At 45.3% G+C, this 27,340-nt stretch overlaps 1 protein-coding gene across 2 annotated transcripts in view; it reads left to right on the forward strand.

Annotated features, from left to right (window-relative positions):
• The window catches only part of CDHR3 (cadherin related family member 3), a 162,027-nt gene that overhangs the window by 23,028 nt on the left and 111,659 nt on the right, over positions 1-27,340 (forward strand). For both annotated transcript variants that reach the window (XM_029616027.1, XM_029616026.1), the window contains exons 3-4: positions 6,792-6,960; positions 23,481-23,572. In XM_029616027.1, the coding sequence (XP_029471887.1) occupies positions 6,792-6,960; positions 23,481-23,572 (261 nt within the window). The remainder of the gene's footprint in view (positions 1-6,791; positions 6,961-23,480; positions 23,573-27,340) is intronic.

The following is a 27,340-nucleotide window of genomic DNA, read 5'->3' on the forward strand; positions in this document are numbered from 1 at the left end:
CCTACCTCCCTCCCTCTCAGTCCCTCCCCCTCCCTCACTCTCACTCAGTCCCTCCCTCCCCCTCCCTCAGTCCCTCCCCTCCCCCTCACTCAGTCCCTCCCTCCCTCCCACTCAGTCCCTCCCTCTCACTCAGTCCCTCCCTCTCACTCCCTCCCTCCATCCCTCCCACTCCCTCCCTCCCTCTCACTCAGTCCGTCCCTCCCTCTCACTCAGTCCCTCCCTCCCTCTCTCTCTCTCCTCCCTCCCTCTCTCTCTCTCCTCCCTCCCTTGCTACTGGCCACCGCTGCCGCCGCTCCTCGTCGTTCGCTGCCGCCGCCGCCACTCGACGCCGCCGCTGCCGCTGCCACCCAACACCACTGCTGCCGCTGCCACCCGACACCGCTCGACGCCGCCATGTTTGTTTTTTTTCTGACGCTGGCTGAGACCGACGTCCTTGCCCGCACATGCGCAGTAGAGCTGCGCTCTACTGCGCATTTGCGGGCCGGTCATGGCCCATTTATAAGGTAGATATATCTAATACATATATTAATAATATATAATATATATATTAATATATATTATATAATATATAATTATATATATATATAATATATAGTAGAACTAGGAAAGCTATACAGAAAGGCAACAAAAATGATAAAGGCTATGAAACAGCTCCCTTTTGAAGGAAAGCTTAAAAGATTAGGGCCATTCAGCTTAGAGAAGAGATAACCAAGAGAGGATATGATACAGGTTTATAGAATCATGAGTGGTGTGGAACAAGTTGATACAGAATGGTTATTTATCTTTTCAAATAGTGCTACGAGTCATGAAACTAGCCTACAGCAGATTGACAACAAAGTATATTTCCCTCTGTGGGAATTAAGGTGGACCTGCACAAACAGACAGGGGGAAATGGGGTCACTCTGTTACAATCAGGAAAAAGAGAATCAATTAACATTATTACCTGAAAAAATCAATTAGAAGCTATAGTAACAGATTTATTTGAAGAGCTAAAGCTGTAAATGGACTGTAGAGAACAAGAACTTGTAATTGGATATTTTCATTGACTTTCCATCTTTAATCAGTAAACTTTAGATTGGAAACAAATCCGTTCCCAGTGTGATTACTACTACTGCATTCCAGTAACTGTTGAACAACGCTCAAGGCCTTGGAGATATTCTCTGCTCTCTTCTCCCCACACTAGGGAATCTTGAACTTTCAGAGGGGCTTAATATCAGGAGAGGACAGTTAAACAACATAAGCCTATAACTGGAGTGTGATCTTTGAAGTCCTATAATGGGACATTAGCCTGGGGGTTTCATATGTATGAGATAGATTTGCATGCACTGTTTCCATTGCATGCAGATCGATCTCATGCATATTCATTGTGGATATCTTGAAAACCAGACTGACTAAGGGAGGGCTTCCCAAACCTCTCTTGAGGTCTCCACAGCCAGTTTGTTTTTTCAGGCTATCCACAATGAATCTGCATGAGAGAAACTCCAGTGCATGTAAATATATCTCGTGCAGATTCATTGTGGACAGCCTGAAAACCAAACTGGCTGTGGGGTCCTAAGGACAGACTTGATTTTTTGGATTGAGTAGAGAGAGCATTAGATTAAGGGCAGGCAATTGATGTGGTTTACGTGGATTTCAGCGCAGCGTTCGATACAGTCCTGCATAGAGGCTTATGGATAAAATGAAAAGGCTGGGACTGGGTCTCCAGGTGGTGGAATGGATTAGAAATTAGTTGACGAACAGATGACAGCAGGTAGTGGTAAACAGAACTCATTCTGAGGAGAGGAAAGTGATTAGTAGAGTGCCACAGGGATCATTTCTGTGGTGGCCATATATTGCAGAGTGATTAGGAGGAAAAATGTTTGCTCTATTACATCTGATATAGAGTAGATGCCTCTGAAGGTGTAGAGAGAATGCAAAGTGATCTAAGAAAGTTTGAGTAGCGGTCGCAGAATTCAGTGCGAAGAAGGGTAGTCTTGCTCGGGGGGGTGCAGGAGACTGATGAGCACCCCGAGAAGAAAGACCTCAGGGTGACAGTGTTTGAGGATCTGAAGGTAGTGAAGCAATGTGACAAGGCAGTGAATAAGGCCAGGGGGGATGCTGGGTTGCATAGAGATGCATATAAGCAACAGGAAACAGGAAGCGATGATGCCCTTGTACAGGTCATTGGTGAGGCCTCACTTGGAGTACTTTGCTCAGTTCTGGTCAAAAGTAGCGACAGGATAGAAACCATCCAAAGAAAGGCAATCAAAATGGTGCAGGATCTGCACTGGAAGACATATGAAATGAGATTTGAGGACCCAACTATGTATATCCTAGAGGAGAGGAGAGACGGGGGATAGAATAAAGACTCAAATACCTGAGAGGTATTAATATTGCACAAGAATCAAACTGGCTGAGTGAGAGACATCAAGGAGTAGTGATAAATGGAGTTCAAGGAGAGGGATGTTCCACAGGGATAAGTCCTTTTACACATTTTCTTAAGCAGTATTGTGAAAAGATTGATGGGAAAGGTTTGTCTTTTTGCTGTTGATACCAAAATCTGCACCATCTTACACACGCACACACATACACACACACACACGTGCACTCACTCCTCTCCTTCTTCCACACACAGACATGCACTCTCTCACACATCTGGACACTCATTCTCTTTCCTCACCTTGATCTCGATTAGGCACACAGCTTGTTCTTTCCCCATGTTTCATTCTCCCTGCACACAGGCCCAATGCTACTGCTCTTCCTGCGTTTGCTCAGAGGGCCATTGCTGCCATTTTTTTGTTCTCCATCAGGGAGGCTGACGCTGCTGCTCCTCCACCTCCTGCTGCATGGAGACTGACACTCCTGCTTGCCCTTATCTGCATGGCTCCAACACTCCTACTCCTTCGGGCCTGCTAGAGTCGCTCCTTATTCTGGGGTCTTCTCCTGCAAGCAGAGCACCCAGAGTTTTTGAATATTGACCTGGAGACCCGGCAATTCGTTCAGAATTCCAGAGTCTTTGGGTCAAGTCCAGAGAGTTCCCGGGTATGGGTCATGCATTTGGGCTGCAAAAACCCAAGGGAGTGTTATAGTAGAGAGGATGAGAATTTTCTGTGCATGAAACAGGAGCAGGATCTAGGAGTGCTCATATATGATGATCCAAAAATAGCTAAACAGGTGGAAAAATCCAGAAAGTTGCTTGGGTGCTTAGGGAGAGGAATGGTCAACAGAAAAAAAGAGGCGATAGTGCCCCTGTATAAAACCCTGATGACACTTCATTTGGAATACTGTTTACAGTTATGTAAACTGTACCTTCAAAAGGATATAAATCAGACTGGGTCGGTCCAGATGGTGGCTACTAAAATGCAGGGATGTGCAGCAATTAAAAATTAATTTTGGTTTGTTTTTCTTTTCAAAAGAAGTTTTATTTTTTCGTTTCATGTAATGTTTTTTCAGTTTGGTTCATTTTCTGAACCAAAAAAAAAAATTTAAATGCAAGCCCCCCCAAACCAAAACGTTACCAAAATGGACCTCCATGAGGCCCTCTGACCCCTCTTCTGTACTCAGGAAAGCCCTGGGGCTTGGGCCTACCAGACTAAGCTGAGCCGGGCCCAGCCAGTTCCTCTTGGGCCCCTCCATCCCCCCTCTACAAGGTAAAAATAGAGCCCAAGGTCTGGTCCTACCCAGCTGGGCCTCCCTGCCCACTCCCTACAGTATCATGTGCTGGGGCAGGGAACATCCTACCCAACCGCCATTTAGCCCCTTCCATGGGGTCCTTACGATGAGAAGGGCAGGAATGATGGGGAAAGTCACTCTGGATCCTGTCTCCGTGCAGCAGCACCATTATTTTGTATGGCTGTAAACTAAAACAGACTATGATGCCATCAGTTATGCAATGTGGTGTTTGGCTGCAATGGCACAACAATTCTGACTGAGGTAATCCTGTCTAGCAGCCCCACTACAGCCTGAGTATTTTTTATTGCTGAACTATGACATCAGATGAAACGAATCAAATCCTAGGGACTATGTGAAAAGGAAAGGGAACATCTACAAGATTCAGTTTGGAGGTGCATGCTTTCCCAGTATAAGAACTAAACAGCCCCAAGTTATGGAACTGAAAGATAATACTTTAAATTAAAATGGTAGTATATGGTAATGGAATTTTTAAAAATAATTCCCATAATTGCAAAGCATGTCATTTGTCAATATATATTTCAGATGCTTATGAACAGCTCGGTCCAAGTAGCATAAGGAAGCATTTCTTCCCTGGAAGGGCAGTGGCGCATGGTACAGCCTCCTTAATGCAGGCAGAGGAGGCAAAAAATGGTGCTGGGCTTCAGGAAAGCATGGCACATGAAAAGAGGCTGCTTGGCAATGGGGAAGCAAAGGCACCGCCAAAGACCAGGCAAAGTCTGCAATACTGCGGCAGAAATGGAGAAAAGGGGCCTCTGTGTCTGCCTTTTGTATTCCTGCTCTGCAGTACCTGCTGGGTGTGAATGCTCAGGCAGGGCCCTCTCTCGCACCTGCTTCAGTATGGATGATCTTTATCCAGAGTCCTCCAAACATAAGAAAGGGAGAAATATGATGCTGGGAGCCGTGACCAGGATGTGCACCCGGCTGGGCAGCCAGAGACCTTTATCCCCATTCCCGAAATAAGTATGCGCAACAAGATTCAAATTGGAATTAAACAGGCCGCAGCTTTATGTAAGATAACATGAGATATAAAACCAGTACCTGGGCCAATACCTTAATAACTCGGAAGAATCCGGGTCCACACTCACTATCCACCCACCACGAACAAGCAAGACGGCGCGCCCAAGGACCGATCCCCCGCCGCATTACCAGAAAGGGGGGCCCAAATGTACCAGGCATGGTACCCACCCTTTCAGGCAACATGGCCTTCTCTTCAGCCCTGCGGTTGGACCCATCTTTGTGAGGCAGCTCCAATCTGTTCAATAACTCCCCATTGGCCCAGGTGCCCACCATACCCCTACACAAAAACCCCGGCTGCGACATTATATAAATATGCACTGCTGCCGAATGTAATACTCTAGCTAGCATAATGCTAAAAAGGATCATAACAAGAACAATTTCTAACTAACAATAACCGATAACTACCGCCATGGAACCACATCCTAGGTATGATCTAACACATGAAAAGCAGGTTAACATAAGTACATAATAGAGTGGCGTGCACTCTCCCCGATGCCCCCATACCACATGCAGGTGGGTGGGAGGGAATGTGGTCGCTGACAAAAAAGGGCAGCCCAGGGCAGAACTGAGCCCCTTAAAGGCCACCGACATGTCATCAAAAGCGTCTGGGAGCAGAGGGCCGCCCCAAAAAGGGGCCGGCCACAGGCTGGTGCCCCCCCCCCCCGAAGGTGCCGACATCATTGGGGATGGCCAGGGAGCCAGCCGGCCCCGATGATGGCAGAAAGTAGGAGATGGCCATGCGGCCGGGCATACAGCCCAGCCCCAGGTCACCCATGGGCTCCGGGCACCTGGAATGGGCCCGCATATTTCCATGAACAGCAAAGTTAAATTAGGAAATAAACTCATATTTGTAAAGTACAGATGTTACCACAAATTAAGAGATGAAATTTGAACTTGGGTTTTTAATGGTTGGAAGGCGATAGCATCACCAGGGTCTGTTTTATCCATTTATCCATTTCCTCACTTTTGATTGCCTGCCTTTTCCATAATACATCAAGATGGCGTGCAAACATGATCTTGCAGCACAGACAATGTATAAATACAGTTTTGTGATTATTCATTAATTCGTAAATAGGTCCTGATCACACAATAGGATATTCATATTACAACCACACAATACAATAATTACAATTAAAATCATAAATATAAACACAAAAAAAGCATGGTCTCTGGTCCCTGGCACTAAACTCGATCCTTGATTAAATAATGGCCATGTTCACAGATCTAAACAAATTTATAATCCAGAAAATGCTTGGTCAAAGATCTAGGTCTTGGCCGGCTTCTTCTTCTTGGTCTTTCTTCTACATACAGCTATGTCATAAAGTCATCCCAAAGCCTAATATATTATACCAACAAAATCCACAATTCTATTTTTTTGAAACACTGTACCACCATTAAGGAAAGGAGTCACTAATAAAACCCTTGAAAAAGGACAGAAGTCCGAAACACAGTCCCGTGTCAGGTATCGGATTAAGTGTGTTAACATCCTCGAGCTACCATCACAGGTTTCGGAGAAAGAAGCTGAAAATTTGCAACATTTCATGAGTTCATTATAGAAGAAAAAAGATAAATTTATACACTGAAGTTATTCACTATGGTTACACAAACATATTTTTTGAAAAAAATGCAAAGTTGTTTGACCAATGGTTAAATATAAGGCCGAGTCTTAAAGTGGTTCACTGTACGATGAAGCCTGTTATGATGGTCATATAGTTAATGTCCTATTTTTGTGAATTCTGGTTCTATGCGTCATGTCATTCAGTAGAATTGTGGATTTTGTTGGTATAATATATTAGGCTTTGGGAATCCAATGATCCTAATAAATTTTTGGAGTTCACCTATCGAGTTTTTCAGTGACTGATAAAATCATCCCAAACATAAGATAGCCCGGTACTTATGCTTCAGGAGGAATATGTAATATCTGTCAGATGCCAGCCTGTGGATCCAATAAGTATACAACAGTAACAGAGGAAGGAAGGACGTCCATGCATTTGTAATCGCTGATTTAATCTGAGCAGCATAATGTAATTATTTGTGTAGTAGGACAATACCAATTTTTTTCCCTACTGCTCATATGCTAATGGATGTAAATTGCCATTCAGGTTGTTGTCTCTGGAAATCCTGTGCTTGATTACGAAACAGAACCAAACAGCTTCGACTTGCAGATATTTGCTGAAGATACAACTGGTGCCACCAACCTTCAAATACTGACTGTACAGCTGAAAAATGTCAACGAGGCCCCTTTCTTCCTGGACAACATGGCAACTCAATGTAAGATGGCAGGTCTATGTAAAACAAGCTTTAATCCTTAGGATATGACTGATTATCATCATGGTTTCTGAAAAACGTGCTTGACTAAATAGAACTACTCCACTTCTCCTCCTCCATCACTTCACACTCAGGATACTTTTGTTTGTTTGTTTTCTCACAGAAATTCCTTCCTCTTCTGCTCGCCATCTGAATTATTTTTATCTTTCTCTCCTTCCTGTCTCTTTTTTTTGGCCTAGCTGTTACCGCCTTCTCCTTTTTGCTTCTAGCTCAGTTAGAAATGGCCTCTTTTCTTGGGCAACAGCACCATAGGACTTTATTCAGAACTATCCAGAGACTTTTCCCTGATTTTGCATCCCCTGTCAACTCTCTCAGTCTAGTCATTGCAGCAATACCCCTCCGCCAAGGGCCACAAATTACAGCTCCCTCTGAAATGCAGTAAAATAGGCACTGAGTCGCCACTAGGTGTCACCACTGAACAATTGCTGGAACTTTCTTCATTCATGGGGGCTATGCCCACTACCTTGCCAGCATCTCCAGCCCTGGCTGACCTGGTGAGCAGGGTCCCAGACTAGAAATCAAACCCAAGTTCTCCGCATGGCAGTGCAGAGAGAGCTACTGGGGCAGCCCCCAAGCCTTGTCTTTTCTAATGTTTTATTCCTTTTCTGCTGCTGCTGCTGTGCGCAGTTCCGGTCACCGCATCTCAAAGGAGATAAAGTTGCACTGGAGAAAGTACAGAGAAGGGTGACCAAAATGATAAAGGGGATGAAACAGCTCCCCTATGAGGAAAGGCTAAGGAGTTTAGGGCTGTTCAACTTGGAGAAGAGACGACTGAGGGGGGATATGATAGAGGTCTATAAAATCATGAAAGGACTTGAACAGGTAAATGTGAATCGGTTATTTACTCTTTCAGATAATACAAGGACTAGTGGGCACTCCATGAAGTTAGCAAGTAGCTCATTTAAAATAAATCAGAGAAAATTATTTCACTCAATGCATAATTAAGCTCTGGAATTCATTGCCTGAGGATGTGGTTATGGGAGTTGGTGTAGCTGGGTTTAAAAAAGGTTTGGATAAGTTCCTGGAGGAGAAGTCCATTACCTGCTATTAATCAATAAGCAATAGTAGCTTCAGATTTATTTAATGTTTGGGTACTTGCCAGGTACTTGTGACTTGGCTTGGCCACTGTTGGAAACAGGATACTGGGCTTGATGGACCCTTGGTCTGACCCACCATGGCATATCTTATGCTCTGAATTCAATCCACATTCATCCTAAACACAGCTTCTGAAACTTATCTCTTGTTTCTTTATATTCAGGTTCTCCCACTCTTCTAGAACACAGTTGCCCCTTGTTCAGCATCAGTGCTGCACTAATGTCATAGCCTCCAGTCCCTTCAGTGGCATATTATCAATCTTTCTAAACAGTTCAAAATTCAAATCCTTAATTTTGCTTTCTCCTACAAGTCTTCTCTCTCTTCAATTTCAATGTCTCTTTCTATATTCCTAGGTTTCATTTCCTATTAATAAAGCCCTTCATTATCTTAATTTTATGATTTTAATTTTATAAGCTCAAGAGGTCAATATTCAGTGCCACTTAGCTGGCTAAGTTCCGACTTATCCAGCTAAGTGGCATTGTTTGAATATTCAGCTATGGCTAAGTAGGGGCTGGAATGGAGACATTCTGAGGCAGGGCTACTTGTCTGGCTAACTTAGCAAGATAAGTGCCAATATTCAGTCTTATCCAGCTAAATTAATTGGATAAGACCTGCTCAATCACAGGTCTTATCCAGCTAACGTTTAGACAGCTATGTATTCAGCAGCATAGCCACATCGCTGAATATCCTGCCTAAGTTAGCTGAATATGTTTATCCAGCTATCTCCCTCCAGGATAGCAGTTGAATATCTACCTCTAAATGTTTATTTTAGAAACATCAAATCTGGTTGAAAAATCAGTGCAAAAATCATAATCAACATTTTTGTTTGGTAAAAATCTCAATAATAAGTCAAATGAAGTACAGATTTACTTTTTTCTCTCTGTTGTGGAGGCTACATCTGGACTAAGCTGTGTGACCCATGAGTGTGTAGCCCTTAGATCAGTAGCTCATGCTGTGTAGGGGGAGGGTCCCTTTTCAAGGTGGTGATCATCAGATGGTGTAGTGGCTCTGTGGGTAAAGCCCCACTCACAGTAATGCAGAGCAGTCCTCTCTTTAAAGCAGGTTATCCTCTGCTATTCCAGAAGGCATGTCCGGCTCGAGGGATGCAAAATACATGTCAGGCTGTCATTCTCAAATCTTCACAAGAACTTTTCCAACAAACATTTATCTGCAAAAAAGCAAGAGCAGAAAGTTTCAAAGTGTATGTGGGTACCTTTGCTTTGACAATTGGTGCAAAGCTCGTGGGTAACAAGTACATGTGGTCTTTGTCCCAATGCAGACAGTTTGAAAATTGACCATCCCACCCCCCTCTCCCACCCCCAATGTCTACCGGTCACCCTTTGCAGCCTGAAATAAAAAAGGGGTAAGGGAAATAAGTGGTGTGGTAGCAGAATGGAAATAAATAAGAGAAGGGTGGAGAGGATGAAGAGTAAGAGAGAAGAGAAAAGAGTGGAGAGGATAAAAGGTGAGAGGGAAGGGAGGAGAAGTGTATAGAAGACGAGTGGTGAGAGGGAGAAGCAATGTTACATTTGCCAGTTCATGGGCTGCCCCTGAGCCGGTTCATTCACCCAGCAATGCAACGCAGATCCCCTGACTGGCCATGCGGCAGGATGCCGCTGCTTCTCTGACACATGGCAGGATGCTGTCACATCCTCTGCCTCTTGTGGAGACTCTAGGTTCATGAGTGCGTCAAACCCAGCCAGATTTAAAGGACCCACAGTGGGTAAAGGCTCCACGCACTCCCAGATGACGTCACCCAAATAGCCCTATAAAGGGCCTCTGCTGACTCTCTCTCACTGCCTCAGCAATGGGTTGCCTGCCTAGCAAAGTGAGTTGCTGCTCCATTGTCTCGTCAGCCTTCTCAAGCCCTGCCTTCGTCTTTTCAGCCTTGCTCAGCCTTGCCTTCATCTCTTCAGGCCTTGCCAAGCCTGCCTTTGCCTCCTCTGCCTCACCCTAGCTCCCACAGCTCTATCCACGAATGCATTACTGGTAATGACCTCAGCCTGCACTCTCGTTACCCTTGCCTCCTGCCTGCCACTGACTATAGCCTGGATTCTCGTAGCCCTTGCCTGCTGCCCGCTTCTGACCTCAGCTTGGCCCTGGATCTTCTCTTCTGCCTACGCTCCAAAGACTGCCTCCTAAAACCTGCCAGCCCTGGAACTCAAAGGCGCAATCCAAGGGGTACAGGCGAAGCTCCGGTTCTGTCTCTGCACTGTCTGCTCCGTCAGTTGGTGGCGAGGACCCAGAGGACCTTTCCTGTAGGTTGCATCAAACTCACTCCAACACAAGGGTCCACAATTTTAACAGCCAAGAAGGAGGAGGATGGAGCGGATGAAGGGCGGGAGGGAAGGGAGGAGAAGTGTATAGACAGGGGCGGATTGGCCTATCTGGGGATCGGGCTTCCCCCGGTGGGCCGGTCTAGCTGGTCACGTGGTCTCGACCGCTTGGCTCTTCCTCAGCCCAGCTTCAGCGCCTCCCAGCCAGCCCCCGCCGGAGCCAAGTCAGCAGGGGCCGAAGAAATAAAAATCGAGGCCAGCAGAGGCCGAAGAAAAGAAGATCAGCCAGCCCCCGCGGGATACCAAGCTGGCAGGGGCCGAAGAAATGAAGATGGGAGCCTCCCAGCCAGCCCCTGCCGGAGACCAAGCTGGCAGGGGCCGAATAAATTAAAATCGACGCCGGCAACGGCGGAGGCCGAAGAAAAGAAGATGTGTGCCGCCCAGCCAGCCCCTGCTTGGTCTCCGGTGGGGGCTGAAGAAATTAAAATCGAGGCCGGCGGGGGCCGAAGATATTAAAATTGAGGCCGGCGGAGGCCGAAGAAAAGAAGATGGGCGCCTTCCATCCAGCCTCAGGGGCTGGCCTCCACCGGCCTCAATTTTAATATCTTTAGCCCCCGCCGGCCTTGATTTTAATTTCTTCGGCTCCCACCAGAGACCAAGCCGGAGGGCCGAAGAAGTTAAAACCGAGGCCGGCAGGGACCGAAGAAGTGAACACCGGTGCTGCTAACCGCCACCGGAGACCAGCTGTTCAGCTGGGGGCCTTAGATCGGAAGGGTGCTTCTGTGTGTATGTGAGAAAGGAACGGTGCTTGTGTGTGTATATGTGTGTGTATGTGTGAATGTGAGAAAGCAATGATGCTTCTGTGTGTGTGTGTATATGTGTGTGTATGTATGTATGTGTAAATGTGAGAAAGGAATGGTGTTTCTGTGTGTGTGTTATGTATGAGAAAGGAATGGTGCTTCTGTGTGTGTGTGTATATGTGTGTGTATGTATGTGTAAATGTGAGAAAGGAATGGTGTTTCTGTGTGTGTGTTATGTATGAGAAAGGAATGGTGCTTCTGTGTGTGTGTGTGTGTGTGTATGTTATGCATGTGAGAAAGGAATCTGCCAGTTTTAAAAAAAATGAAATATGATAATACATATACCTCAACTTTTGTGCTGGTAGCGCAACTTTTGAAAAGTTGGATGAAAGATGAAATTACTCAATTTTAAGCATCCCTCTTCTGGAAAATAAAATTTAGCAAAGTGGGTAGAGACAAATACTAAAGCAAAAAAAAATTAAACTATTTAAAATGTTCATTTCAGCAAAATCACAAATTTAAGATACTGATGCCAGGTGGGTTTTTTTTTTTTTTTTTTAAGCATAATTTAAACATGAAGACTAGAATAGTTCCAATCTGAAATGGTTTTGCTATTTTTTGTAAGCCTTTAGAAAAAGTATATTTTTAAACGACTAAGACTGGAATCTTCCCATTTAAAAGGGAAGTTGACTAAGGATGTCTTTCGGTTCCATATCTCCCACATGAATAATCATATGACTGATAGTTTGAAGAAAGACACTTGCTTTATTGCCTGAAAGCGTAGAACAAGAGAAGCTGTACGGTGTGGGTGGCTGTCCCTTGGGAAGACAGAACCTGAAGGAAGGGTGTTATTTCACCTTCTGATAGGAATGTGGTTTTCTTGTTTAATGGTTGGGATCATCACTTTCACTTTTAGTAAAAGTGAAAAATGCTGCAAGTCTGAAAGCAAGGTGCTTCTGTGAAAGTGAAATGTGTATGTGAGACAGGGAGAGTGCTTCTGTGTGTCAATGCGCGTGTGCAAGAGAGATGGAGCATGTTTTGGCTGGCTTGTGGCTGTGAGAGAGGGCATGTGTGTGATTGAGCCTGTTTGTAAGTGAGATAGAACATGTGTGTGACTGAGAGCTTGTGTGTAAGTGAAATAGAAAGAGCATGTGTGTGATTGAAATCCTGTGTGTAAGAGGGAGCGAGAGCATTGTGTGATTGAGAGAGACTGGCCAGAGAGGTGACGTGTGTATGTGTGAGACTGATCAGGGAGATGACTGGTATGTGTGTGCTTTTGTGTGTGTGTGTGTGTGTGTGTGTGTGTGTGTGTGTGAGAGAGAGAGAGAGAGAGAAAGAGAGACTGGTTGGGGAGATGATTGGTGTGTAAGAGACAGAAACTGGTCTTGAGGATATGACTGGTGTGTGTGTGTGTGAGAGAGAGAGAGAGAGAAGAGATTGGTTGTGGTCCCTAAGGAAGAGGACCATGAGGACAGCTTCAGCAGCCAGCTACTGCTGCTTCTGGTGTGGCCTGCAAGGGAAAGGAGTAGGAGAACTGCTGGAGAGGGTAAGTAAAGGTGGCTTTTTAAGTTCATTTTTCTTGATTGACTACCATTTTAATTATTGGGTAGTATGTGATGTGTCTGCTGTTTGAAATATTTTATTGGTGTTTGGTAAAGGTTACAAAATTTGCTTGAGTCTTTAATTATTGGATATTCTATTCATCAGCTGTTTTGAAATTATTTTATTAGTATGATTTTATAATTATGATTCATGATTTATATATCTTGATTTTATTGATTGTTTTATGAGGAATGGTGACATTTTTGTTTTTCCATTGTTGCACTGTATAGAGTCTGGCATGATACGTTTTACAGTTTAGTTTTTGTCTGCACATTTCTATTTATACTTTATGTGGCTTTATTCTGTATTTGGTGAGAGTTTGTGTTCTGTATGCAAAGACTGAGATGAAGCATTCTTTTAGCATGTGGTTTCTCTGTAGGGATCTGTAGTAGCTTGGCCTGTTCTGTTTTCCTGATAGGAGGTGTATTGATATTTTAGATTCTGGTGTAATATTTGTGGTATTCTTTTTCATAGGTGGGGTTGTTATTCTTTGAGTTTTGGCAAATAGTATTGTGTTGATACAGGAGGACCATGCCGAAATATAGGGGTGTGTACATATATATGTAAATTATATATGTAAATTATATTGTATATGTAATGGGGTACCCATGGGCCAGTATGGAGAAAAATCCCCCGGGCCACTATTTTCCCTCAATCCGCCCCTGGGTATAGAGGATGAAGGGTGAGAGAGAGAGACAAGAAGAAGGAGATTGGAGAGGATAAAGGATTAGAAGAGGAGAGAGGTGGGTTGAGGAGCAAAAGCAAGGCAGGGAGACAGGCAGGAATAGAGAAATAGGGGGAATAAATCAGTGTCCAAAAGAAAGGGGTGAAATATGCTCACAATTTTTCCACTTCAATCCCTGGATGATATTGTGCAGCTGGGGGTTGTTTTTTATTTGCCCTGCTTAGATGTTACAGAAGTGTAAATCTTATTGTTTCCTCATTTTTATCTGTAATATTGTTCATATTTTTGTGCCTATAATATGTGCAAAATCTTTCCGTCTGGCCCATCCTGTGCTAATCTGTTAATCAGTTACTGCTCATCAACATGAACTGTTTCTAATCTTTCTGGATCCATTTTCTGACATCCATAGGATGTCAGACTAGTGACATTCCTTCCCTTTCTCCCCTTTCTACCCTACCTTTCCTAATTACGGTGGGGGATGTTAATTGACCAAAAGCTGCTTATGTTTTACCTTAGGGTCCTGCACGGAAGAATGATTTGCTTTTGTTTCTCACTTAATTTTCTATGTAAGTTGTTTATTTCATTTTTCTTTTCCATCTATTTCGTTCCTTTTGCTCGATTCATTTTTTTAGCGTGTGCTATTGCTACAATGTGCATGCTTTTGTGAACAGTGCGCGATAAAACAACAAATGACAAAAACAATATTTCGTCAGTTTTTTGTGTCATTTAACGTCAAAAAAGACTCAAGATGATGCAACAAATAATTAATTGGTTCGTTTATTAAACTGGATAGATCGCCTTTCTTGTACTGAGATCAAAGCGCTTATGTTTTCATGTTTTTTAAAAATATTAGCACATCCCTGTTCTAGAACCCATTTTTCATTTCCTCACTGTTTCACCTTAGTAAATCAGGGTTTTCTGAAATTTTGCACCCACTGAGACCTGCTGTACTAAAGGTTTTCTCCCATTTTGTGTGGATCAGAAAAATTCTCTTTTAAACCCCTTCCCCCACCAAATATTTTTTTAAATATTCTAGTCAGTGTTTTTTGAGAATGAAGATAGGTAATAGCTATGATTCTTCTTTTAGTCGGTGGTGGTGAATAGTCTTAGGAGGCGATAATCAAACTGCCTGAATTTCTACAAACCGCTGCGGGAAGTTCTTACCCATAGGGTTTGTCGGGATAATCAAGGCTGGGATTACTTTGATTATTGCCCCATGGAAGAAGACCCGCGCAAACTTGCTCCTGCTTTTCGAATGGGTACTTTTGCAAGGTACACATCCACGTAAGTGCCTTCTTCGGCCAAACTCTGCCCTGGGAATGCCTCTGAAGGTACTCAGATAAAAAAAAGACTTGCACTGCTGACTCTGCAGGTAGGCAGTAATCAAATGTATGCCAATGCGAGAGCATTTAACCATTGAAGTGCCTCTGATTATTAGGGGTGTGCATTCGTTTTCGACGAATTGGCAATACGCAACGTATATGTCCCTATTTGTTATATTCGTGGGGAAGCAAAACGTATCGCGACTCCCTACGAATATAACTTATCATCCGTTTTATCCGATGCACGGCACACGGAGTGCGCACATGCTTTTCTTCACTGCCATTTGCAATCGGAGGATGCCATTTCAGTGTATCCACTATCCAGAGCCAAAAACCAGGGTTGGACAGGTTGGCACGGATACCGGAATGCAGCGTATCAGCGATAACATTTTGTGAAATGCACTGAATGCAGCCAATTGCGCTGTCATTCAGTGCTCGGTAACGATTTTCCTGATGACCCAGCACTATATATACTTAAGCACGTGGCATGCCACGCACTTTCTTTGCAGGGGTGGTGTGGGGAGGTGGTCTCTGTGGAAGCAGGCTGCACTCAGAGCTAGTCTGAGTTCAGAAATCTTTATTGAATTGCTAGCTAGGCTAGTTAGTAGGGGAAAAAAGCTATTTATTCTTTATTTGGCTGCAGTGCCTGTGCCAGCTAGCCCTGTTTGTTTTTTAAGCAGTTTATTTAGGTGATCTGAGATGGTCTCTCTGTGCCAGGGAGAGAAGCTGCTAGCAGTGCCATTTTGTTTCATTCACCCTCTGGGCTAGGCTGCAAGCAAGCACCATTAGGGGGTTGTGGCTGGGAGAGATATATTCAATTTTGCTAGAATCTCCATTGGAAAATATATTTCATCGATTTTCCTGCTGTGCCATCAATTCCAGCTTTTTCAAACTGAGTTTGTTTAATTCAACTCACTCAGTCTCTCTGTGCACTGGGCTTCAGTGGGCTGGCAGTTTAGCAGACTGAACTTCATTAATGGGACAGTCTGTGCAGTGAAATCCCCAGTCTGCCTCTTTTGTGCTTACAAGCAAGCTGCATGTGTGTGTGCACAGCACACACGTTACATTAGTGCATAGCAAGGCACTGTGACAGTGGGCAGTGGGTAGTTTAACAGACTGAACTTTAATATTGGGACAGTCTGTGCAGTGAAATCCCCAGTCTGCCTCTTTGGTGCTTACAAGCAAGCTGCGTGTGTGTGCGCACCACACATGTTACATTAGTGTATAGCAAGGCACTGTGACAGTGGGCAGTGGGTAGTTTAACAGACTGAACTTTATTATTGGGACAGTCTGTGCAGTGAAATCCCCAGTCTGCCTCTTTTGTGCTTACAAGCAAGCTCCATGTGGTACACACCACACAAGTTACATTAGTGCATAGCAAGGCACTGTGACAGTGGGAAGCCAGTAGGCACTAGGCAGTGACATTAAATCCATAATGTCAGGGAAAGCTAGATGTAGTCGAGTGATTGGGACTGGCAAAGGAGGCACTTCAAAAGGCACTAGTGCCACTCCCCCATTAAAGTTAAAAAGAGACCTGTCGCAATCTAAACTCTTTGTAGGAGCAGGCAGTTCCATCCAGAAAAAAATGAAATCTGACCATGATGCATCGCCATCGCCACCACCTGTTTCTGATCCTGTAGTTTTGGAGGTGAGGGAAGGGGAGGCTGAGTCATGCCAGACAAAATGTCGACACACAAAAGCAGCAGGTGGACAGAAGTCTCGACTAACACTTAGCGTTGACAATGTAGCGCATTCACTGTTTGCTTATGATTCAGATGAAGAATCATCTTGTGTGGGATTCTCATCAGAAACGGAAGAAGTAATAGCTGACGATGCTTTAGGAGGATCAGTTAGTCCTGTCTTAGCCTCCACTTCAGTGCAGCAGGGGAGAGATGAAACTGATGAGGAGGAGGAGGAAGAGCAGTCAGCGCAGGCACAGGGGGTGACTGAGGACCCTGGCATTGCTTCTCAGGGTGCACCCACTACTTCAGCTCCAGTGCCAGCATCCACCCCCAAGGCTTTAGAGAAGGGAGGATCATGAAAGACATCTGTGATCTGGAGCCACTTTAAAGTGACGGATGACCCGCGTTTTGCTCTGTGTAATAACTGTGGCAGGGATATTAGCAGAGGCAAGCAAATGGGACGTCTATCTAATTTTGGCATGTCGCATCATATGAAGAGGCAACACCCAACAAGTGTACTGCCATCTGGGGATGGTGGCAGTACCAGTCAGGGGACCCCTTCCAAGCAGCGTAAAGTGGTTCAAAAGCAGCAGAGTCAGCCCACGCCCTCATCCCCTTCTAGCAGTCAGGTGGCAGGCCAGCAACTCCCTGACATGTGGCAGAAGTGACAATCCACCATGGAGGAAATGGGGTGGAGTGCGGTAATGCTATCCCGGGGTAGGAGGCAGGCAGCCTCAAAAGTTGTAACCAGGAGCACTGAGGAAATGATTGCCCTTGATGACCAGCCCTTGCAGTTAGTGGAGAATGTGGGTTTCAAGCGTTTTCTGAAGGTCTTACTTCCAAATTACAAAGTCCTCTCCAGAACCACATTTAGCAGAAAGGTCATCCCCAGCCTGTACAAGCAGTGTCGCAGTCACTTGCAAGCGCTGCTAGCTAAGGCAGAGCGGAGAGTGCATTTTACCTGCGATATCTGGACTGCCATGAATGCTGCACACTCTTACTTCTCCCTGATAGCACACTGGTGGGACCTGGCTGAGGCAGGGGCAGGCAGCAGCTCTATTACTGAACAAGTATCAGGGTGGAGGTGGGCTTTACTGCACACCCACCTGACGGATCAGGCCATACCACAGCCAATATTCTAGCATGCATCAGACAGATGCTGGAGGGCTGGCAACTACACCAGCTAGACAGGAATCCTCAGGCAGAGTTCTTTGTCACAGACAATGGTGCAAACATGGTTAAAGCAATAAACAACGGGCACTTTAAGAACATCCAATGTTTTGCACACACTCTGCACCTGGTAGTGAAGTCAGCTCTGGGGTTGGATTCCAATGACAAAGAGAATGAATACCTGCATAGTTTAATACAGAAGTCCAGGAACATAGCAGCGCACTTCCACAGAAGTGGGAAGGTGGGGCAGATTCTCCGACAAAAGCAGACTGATTTGGAGATGCCTCACAAGCGTCTCATTCAAGACATTGCCACCAGGTGGAATTCCACCTTTATGATGCTGGAGAGGTTAGTGGAGCTGCAGACACCCCTTCATGAACTTTCTGGTAGAATGGACATAGGTGTGCAGAATCCCCTAGGGCATCATGATTGGTCAGTCATGAATCAGGTGGTAAAAATCCTGCAGCTCTTCAAGGATGTCACGGAGGAGCTGAGTTCCAGAAGTGCCACCTTGGCTAACATCATCCCTATAGTTAATCTCCTGGATGAACATTTGGAGGCCTTTAAACAGGAAGAGGAAATGACGGTTGAGGTGCTGCATTGTCTGGATGTTTTGCAGCAGCAGGTGGAAGAGATTAAGGCCTTTAACAGAACAGAACACATACATGCTCGCCACAGTCTGTGATCCCCGTGTGAAAGGGAAACTCGCCCTACAGTACGATTGTCTCTTATTGGTGAAGGACCTGCTGTTAGCAAAAGTCCGTGAACAGGAGCGCCATAGGCAGAGACAGATTAGGCGTGAAGCAGAGGTGGAAACAGCGGGCACTTCAGAGAGTTGTGCTGCTAGCCCAAGCAGGAGCAGCACTCTGTCAGCAACAGATAGTACCTCCTCCTCCACTTCAGAACGCCAAAGGCATGTTGCCCATAAAGATTCATCTGTTATGCGACGGGCAAGAGAGAAAGCAGCTAGCATGAGTGACTCTCAGCCCACCCAAGCAAAGGAACACCAGCACAGCTGTCAGTGACACGGTATCTCTCAGAGCTGACAGAGAACACGCAGATAGATCCACTGGCATATTGGGCACACAAGTCCACTGTCTGGCCACACCTAGCCAAAGTGGCTTAGTGATATCTGTCATGTCCACCAACCAGTGTACCTAGTGAACTTGTCTTTTCAATGACAGGGGATATCATGAGCCCTCACCGCTCAAGGCTGGCACCAGAGTTGATGGAAATGCTAGTGTTTTTGAAAGTAAACCTGTCTTTGCTTGGGTTTCCAAATTTTCCCTGTGAATGGCAAGATGAATAAAAGCAATTGAAAGCCTTGCAGCAGCTCCAACTGCCTCCTATGCTCCAGATAACATAAGCCCTGCAGCACAGGTACCTGACCTGAAATGATGTGCCTGACTGTCCAATGTCCAGGCCGTACGTCCCTACAAGGACCTGACCTGAAACACTGTGCCTGTCTGTCCACTGTCCAGGCCTTATGTCCCTACAAGGGTTTGACCTCTGTCCTCGACTGCTGTGCCTGTCCGTCCAGGCCTTATGTCCCTATGTGGGATTGACTCTGTCCTGTATTGCGGAGCCTGTCTGTCCAGGCCTTATGTCCCTACATGGGCTTGACCTCTGTCCTCAACTGCTGTGCCTGTCCATCTAGGCCTTATGTCCCTACAAGGGTTTGACCTCTGTCCTTGACTGCTGTGCCTGTCTGTCCAGGCCTTATGTCCCTAGGTGGGATTGACTCTGTCCTCAATTGCTGTGCCTGTCCGTCCAGGCCTTATGTCCCTAGGTGGGATTGATTCTGTCCTCTATTGCTGTGCCTGTCCGTCCAGACCTTATGTCCCTAGGTGGGATTCACCTCTGTCCTCGACTGCTGTGCCTGTCCGTCCAGGCCTTATGTCCCTATGTGGGATTGACTCTGTCCTGTATTGCTGTGCCTGTCTGTCCAGGCCTTATGTCCCTACAAGGGTTTGACCTCGATTGCTGTGCCTGTTCATCCAGGCCTTATGTCCCTACAAGGGTTTGACCTCGTTTGCTTTGTCTGTTCGTCCAGGCCTTATGTCCCTACAAGGGTTTGACCTCTGTCCTCGACTGCTGTGCCTGTCCGTCCAGGCCTTATGTCCCTAGTTGGGATTGACCTCTGTCCTTGACTGCTGTGCCTGTCCGTCCAGGCCTTATGTCCCTAGGTAGGATTCACCTCTTTCCTCGACTGCTGTGCCTGTTCGTCCAGGTCTTATGTCCCTACGTGGGATTCACCTCTGTCCTCTAATGCTGTGCCTGTTCGTCCAGGCCTTATGTCTCTACAAGGGTTTGACCTCGTTTGCTTTGCCTGTTCATCCAGGCCTTATATCCCTACAAGGGTTTGACCTCTGTCCTCGATTGCTGTGCCTGTCCATCCAGGCCTTATGTCCCTAGGTGGGATTGACTCTGTCCTCAATTGCTGTGCCTGTCCATCCAGGCATTATGTCCCTAGGTGGGATTGACTCTGTCCTCAATTGCTGTGTCTGTTCATCCGGGCCATATGTCCCTACAAAGGTTTGACTTAGGTTGTAAGCCCTCTGGGGATAGGGAAATACCTACAGTACCTGAGTGTAATTCACTATGAAGTGCTGGAGAAGCGTGAAAAGCAGAATATAAATAAATTTAAAAAAAATTGCTGTGCCTGTCCGTCCAGGCCTTATGTCCCTATGTGGGCTGGACCTCTGTCCTCGTCTGCTGTGCCTGTTTGTCCAGGCCTCATGTCCCTACAAGGGTTTGACCTCAATTGCTGTGCCTGTACATCCAGGCCTTATGTCCCTACAAGGGTTTGACCTCGAGTGCTTTGCCTGTTTGTCCAGGCCTTATGTCCCTACAAGGGTTTGACCTCTGTCCTCGACTGCTGTGCCTGTCTATCCAGGCCTTATGTCTCTAGTTGGGATTGACTCTGTCCTCGATTGATGTGCCTGTCCGTCCAGGCCTTATATCCCTAGGTGGGATTCACCTCTGTCCTCGAATGCTGTGCCTGTCCATCAAGGCCTTATGTCCCTACGTGGGCTTGACCTCTGTCCTCGAGCTCTGTCCTCGACTGCTGTTCCTATTTGTCCAGGCCTTATGTCCCTAGGTGGGATTGACCTCTGTCCTCGACTGCTGTGCCTGTCCATCCAGGCCTTATGTCCCTAGGTGGGATTCACCTCTGTCCTCGATTGCTGTGCCTGTTCATCCAGGCCTTGTGTTCCTACAAGGGTTTGACCTCGATTGCTTTGCCTGTTTGTCCAGGCCTTATGTCCCTACATGGGTTTGACCTCTGTCCTCAACTGCTGTGCCTGTCCGTCCAGGCCTTATGTCCCTAGGTGGGATTGACTCTGCCCTGTATTGCTGTGCCTGTCCGTCCAGGCCTTATGTCCCTAGGTGGGATTGACCTCTGTCCTCGACTGCTGTGCCTGTTCATCCAGGCCTTATGTCCAGTCCTAACAGCTGAACCCTCATTGCAAAGGGAAACCTCAGTCTCTGGCAATTCAAACTAGTAATCCTTCACAGCATGGATCTTTAAATAAAACAAACAGTTTTCTTTAGTTTCAGGGCAGAGAAGAGAACTTCCTCCGTCTTGCTTATGAAGTCATGGTCTGTTTGCAAATGCTTAAATCCTAACAATTTGTACCATTATACACTCTATGGGTCAACCCATTTCAGGGAGCCCTTTCCTGCTCAAAGGAACGTGAACTCTCCCCATTGTTGCAGCCTATCTCTTACCACCTGTTGACCCATGTTCAGAACAAGAAAAGATCTCCAAGGTACTTAGACTGTGGCAAACACAACACAGTGAGACCATGCTCACAGTGAGACCCTGCTCCAGGTCGCCATGTTTTGAAGGCTCGTGCACCACTCTAGGGGCCAACCCATTCCGGGGAGCCCTTCCCGGCTCAAAGGAAAGGGAACTCTCCCCGGGTGTAGCCAGCCTGTATCTACCCTCTGACCCATGTTGAACCGCTGTTTACATGGTAACCTCCTCTGCCTCGGCCTTGAAAATTATCTTTTGTATATCTGCTAACTCTACCAGATTTTAAAAGACCAGCGAGAGCTCACTAGACGCCAATGGAAATACCCCACTCTAGGGGCAAACCCATTCTAGGGAGCCCTTTCCTGCACAAAGGAAAGGGAACTCTCCCCCGGTCTAGCCAGCCTGTATCTACCCTCTGCCTCTGTGCCTTGCTGCCATACACCAGATGACTCACTCAACTCCTTGTGGTTTTCTGGCCACTATCATGGTTGTTCAGTGTGTTGGTGCTAGTCTTTCTGCTTGCTATGTTCCTCCTTCATTGTGCTGTAGGATGTCGATGCCACTTGTCTTGCCGCTTTGCCTGTCGTGCTGCCTTCGAGGGTTCATGCATCTGTTATCGGTGCTCTCTTTTGAAGCTGTGGTGTGTTTTTGCCACTCTCACTGCTGCTTTGTGCCTTTATTGAAGCACTCTTCTTGCCACTCCTGGTACCCCTTTGCCCCTTTAAAATACTTTAGGCTATCCATGCCACTTTGGTTCCACTTTGCCACAGTCTAAGTACCTTGGAGCTGTTTTGTTGTTCTGATGATTGCTCCCCAGAAGTTTCATCAAAATTGATAATAAAACCCCAATTCTGCAGCCAAAAATAGGCTGCAAATACTTCCCCCATTGACTTTAATGGGAACCAGAAAACGAATGCACGTATCAGCGTATTGGGGCGCCATTGAACGAATGCAACATATCTGGGCCCCGATGAATACGTATCCCGAATCCAATGAATACTTTCTGGCTGCACATCCTTACTGATTATTGCCTTCTTATGGGATAATTTTATAACTCTCCATATTGCTGCAAAAGCCCAGGGCCATTCGTTAAAGGGAAACTACCCGCATGTGTTTACACTTGCTAATTTCCATGGGTAGCTCTCCTGAGAAAATGACATCTATGCTTTTGAAAATTCAGAAGTAAGCGCAATCCCATCCCCAGGGCTCATCCCCTGCAATGCCCCACCCCAGGTAAAGTTGTGTTTGCAGCAGCATTATATGCACGAGTTTACTCACACTAGCAGGCCGATGCAATATCCACATGGGGAAAACAGGCACGCATGATTAGGCGCCCGCTTTCCTAACACGCACCCATCCACCTCTCCCGGGCTGCGATACTGTAGACTAATGAGCCGCTGCAATAAAAAGGAGGTGCTAGGGGAAATTGTGCATCCCTAGCGCCTCCTCGACATCGGGCGCCCAGGAGACGTGGCTGTGCACAGGATAGGAAAACAGGCCCTCGGAAACTGAGCGTCCGTTTTCCTAACCTGACTGCCGGCAAGATATTTTTTTTTTACGCTGCTGCTTTCTGTGGTTCTTCCAACTTAATACTGCCAAGATATTAAGTCAGAGGAATCACAGAAAAGGATTATTTTCTACTTTTTATGTTAAACTTTTGGGGCTTCTCAAGACTTAACGTCAGCTCCGGGGCTGGCGTTAATTTCTGAGGATAAAAATGTGCGTGTTAGGCGGCCATTTATTTTATACATAAGGGGATACTAGCTAACAGCCTCATCAACATGTCATTTACATGTAATGAATGCTATTAGCTACATGCTAGTTTGGACACACGTTTTGGACGTGCTAATCTCCTTATTGCATAAGGGGTTATGGATGCACATCCAAAGCACGCAACCAACCGCGGGTTAACTTGTGCACTAGCCTGAGCGCACAGTATTGCATTGGCCTGACAGAGTGTGCAATTTTCTAAAAAGCCCTTTTCTGCAGGTAAAGCAGTGCTCCTGAAAATGACCCTCTCTGTGACCACATAACATTTTGTTCTCTAAAAGATTCTATCCTTGATTGTTTGCAGCGGTAACGATATACATTACAGAAAAAGCACCAGCCGGAGTTATTTACAAGATTCATGCACAAGATCCCGAAGATCCACCAGATAAACTCAAGGTAAATTTAAAAGCAGGCATCGCATTGGCCATTGCCTTCCCCAAAATTTGGGTCACCCCAGGCAACGCTTCGTCCCCTCTCCCCGCTCGCCTTCTTCTAATTGATCAAGTGCCTGAAGCACCTGTCGGCCCACTCACCTTCACTCCCCCCTATAAGAAAAGCCTCATTGGTGCCAGGTGGGATGGCTCATTATATCCTATCCATGCCTGCCATCCTCAGCGGCCGCCTCTGCTGCCAGTTCTTAAATGAAGACATTCAGGCGCCAGCAACCAAGGATGAGGAAGCAGCCCGAGGGGCTGCAAGGCCATGAACCCCCTCCTCTTTCAGAACATGAAGAGTGAGCGGGAGGACTGCAGCAGCCACTAGGGGGTGCAGAAGGGAAATAATGCACCTTCCCACCTGCCACTAATGAGGCCTCTCTTCTGGGGGGAGTAAAAATGGTGAGGGGATCTTGAGGGGGAGGGGTGGGCGTGAAGGAGTGAGGAGATTGTAAGCAGTGAGGGTTAGGAGTGAAGGAAATGGATGAGGGGATTGTGGAAGGTAGGAGTGAAGGAGATGGGTGAGGGGATTGTGGAGGGTAGGAGTGAAGGAGGTGCGTGAGGTGATTGTAGAGGGTGGAAGTAAAGAGGTGAATGAAGGGACTGTCAGGGGGAGGGAGTGAATTGTGAGGGGTGGGATTGAAAGATGAGTGAGGAGGATTATGGTGGGGAGGGAGTGAAAGTGAGTAGATTGTGAGGCTCACAGCGAAGTGGTGAAGGGATTGGGATGGGAGTGAAGGGGATGAGTGAGGGAATTGTGGGGGGAGGGAGTGGATTGTGGGGTGAGAGTGAAGGAGGTGAGTGAGGGGATTACAGGGGAGACAGAGGGGGGTGGGTTGAAAGAGTAAAGAACTGTGGAAAGAGAGAGGGGATTGGGGAGTGAAGAAGGAGAAGGGATTGTTGGGGGTGAGAGTTAAGGCTTGAGGGAGGGGATTATTGGAGGGATGACTATAAAAAGTGTGTGGGGGAGGGAGTGAATGAGGGGATTGGGGGAAGGGAGGGTGAGGGAGGTGGGCGGGATCATGTGGGTAGGAAGGGATGATGAGGGAGAGTAAGGGGATGAGGAAAATGAACGAGGCAGGGTGAGGGAGTTATTCTTCCTGCACAGTGTTTTAACCTGATTTTGAAATGAGCATTATATGGTTTACATGTATGTAAGCGAATGAAAGTTGGGGGCGGAGTTAGTGACGGAATGAGGCAATTTGCATGCCCTTCCCAACCAAAAAGGTATTCCAATACCCCTGAGTTTAAATAAATGAATAAACAGAATCCCAGGAATTCAACTTTACTGTAAGTGGTGCCCAGCGAATTTCGATAAGAAAAAAAAAGACAGTTTTTGCTCTATCTTCTTATTTTATTTGCATGTAGCACTGAGCGAGGTGATCAAAAACACTGCAGAGTGTGAGCCAGAATTAATGATTTGGGATTCCCACTCGGGAATCCCAGTTTAGTGAACTGTGATTTTTTTTCCCTTTTTAATTATTTTCTGATCCAACCCTGTTGATGCATCAATTTAAAACAAGCAGAAACAGGTGAAAATATAATTTTGCTCATACTGGAACAGTTAACTGCCACCGCCAAGCTTTAACAAGAGGAGACCATTACGTTATGCATTTTGGACTTAGGAGGACAGATGAACAGTACGTGAAAGGAATGAAAAACAAAACTGGGAACCAGAGACCTGCCTTTTAAAGGATACAAAACCTATGATGGGCAAATTGATGATATGCTTCAAGATGCTGGCACTGATCTTTCTCCAGATCCAGGGTGCTCCCCCAGCACGGCCATCCTTAGGGGAAGGAAACTGGAGCAATCACCCAGCTAGGTGTGCTCTCTCTCTCTCTCTCGGGGTTACAGCAATTGTGACACTTACCGCAAAGTGTGAAATGTTATCGTACTCTGCAATAATACCTATGCTAAGATAGTGCACTTTGTGATAAATAAGCTATTACCATAAAACATGCCCCTCTTCCTATCGCATGTGATAGTTTGATGGATCTAGGCCCTAGTTGGGAATCCCAAATCATTAATTCTGGCTCACATTCTCTGCAGTGTTTTTGATCGCCTTGCACAGTTCTACATGCAAATAAAATAAGTAGATAAGAGCAAAAACTGCCTTTGGTTTGTTTTTTTTTTCTTAACAAAACAGCAACAACCCTACCTATGAAAGTTGGTACTGCAAATATTACACCAGGCCTAAAACAGTAATACACCCCCTATTAGGAAAACAGAACAAGCCAAGCTGCTATAGATCCCTACATAGAAATGACACACTAATGGAATAAACTCACTTCAGTCACACATGCAAAACACAGATAGATCCTCAAATACAGAATAAAGAGGCCATAAAGTATTAATAGAAATATTCAGACAAAAACTGGAAACCACAAAAAGACAAATTTGTATGCACTGCAACAATGGAAAAAACAGAAATACCATTCCTCATAAAACAAAATTAATAAAACCATACCAATAAAAAGAATAATTCAAAACAATTACTAAATGGAAAAACATTCAATAATTTAAAACTCATATAAAAATTTTCCAAACATCAATAAAGTATTTCAAAACAGACACATCAAATAACACCCAACAATTAAAATAAGGATTTTTAAAAATCCCCGGTTATCCGTACCTTAGAACTTTTGATTTCCAGATGCCCTGAAATTGTCGTGGATTAGCAGGCAGAGAGTAACTAGGGTAATTGTGCACATTCCCCCATATACATACACATTTATTTATGTATTTATATACCATCACTCTGTATTCAATCGTGGCAGTTCACAGCAAAGTTAAAACATAAGTATATTGCACAGCAAATACATACTATAAAATACAATCACCTATGATTCATGCCTCTCATGTTTCACAGCTCCTTGCCCATTTCACCTTCTTTATGAAAAATCTTTTTATTATCAAGCAAGAGAACAGCAGACATCAGTAACGTATCATGATAAATCCAGAAAATAGGTGTGTATAATTTCAAATACCTTAAATGATACTTGCTAATAATATCAAAGCCACAAGTCTACAATGCTCTCTCACCATGTATCACCCCCACCCCACCTCATAGATAACTAAACATAGGTAATCAATCTAGCGATAAAGAATTTACAATGGAACTGCGCAGCTTAGGAGAAAAGGACACCAGGTATGGGTACCAAATATCTAAAAACTTTTTCCTTTTCCTCAAGTAAACCTAAGGCCACATCCTGGGCTTTTTGCCCAGGTAGAAATATGACTGAAGATAGTTGTCCAAAAAAATTGGATGGACGCACATCCCCAAAAACAATGAAACAATGAAAAAAATCCCCATCTTGAATTCCACACTTTAAACAGTTTCTATCTGTTGTGATCTGTGCTTTGAAAGCACATAGCGGCGAGAAATATAATCTGTGAATCACTTTAAATTGCATTTCTTGAAGATTGGCATTTTCTACAAATTTGTTCACCTGATTAAAGGCAAAGTTTAAATCATCCTCTTCAAAGAGAGTACCTAAATCCCTTGACCAATTCCCCGTTAAATTAACTAAAGGGTCCATATGTTTTGTTCTCTATCATATGTTTATATAATTTAGAAATCAGCCCTTCTCATATAAGATTGTCACCAAAACCCCATCAAACCTACCTGCCCTGAAATTATCTCTCTGATCCTATAACAAAAGCAAAAAAAATGTTTATTATCCAAATGAAAATTATCCCGCAATGTTTGAAAAGTGAGAAGTGTTTG

This window comes from Rhinatrema bivittatum, chromosome 9 (assembly GCF_901001135.1).
Source record: "Rhinatrema bivittatum chromosome 9, aRhiBiv1.1, whole genome shotgun sequence".
In the NCBI taxonomy this organism is placed as follows: Eukaryota; Metazoa; Chordata; class Amphibia; order Gymnophiona; family Rhinatrematidae; genus Rhinatrema; species Rhinatrema bivittatum.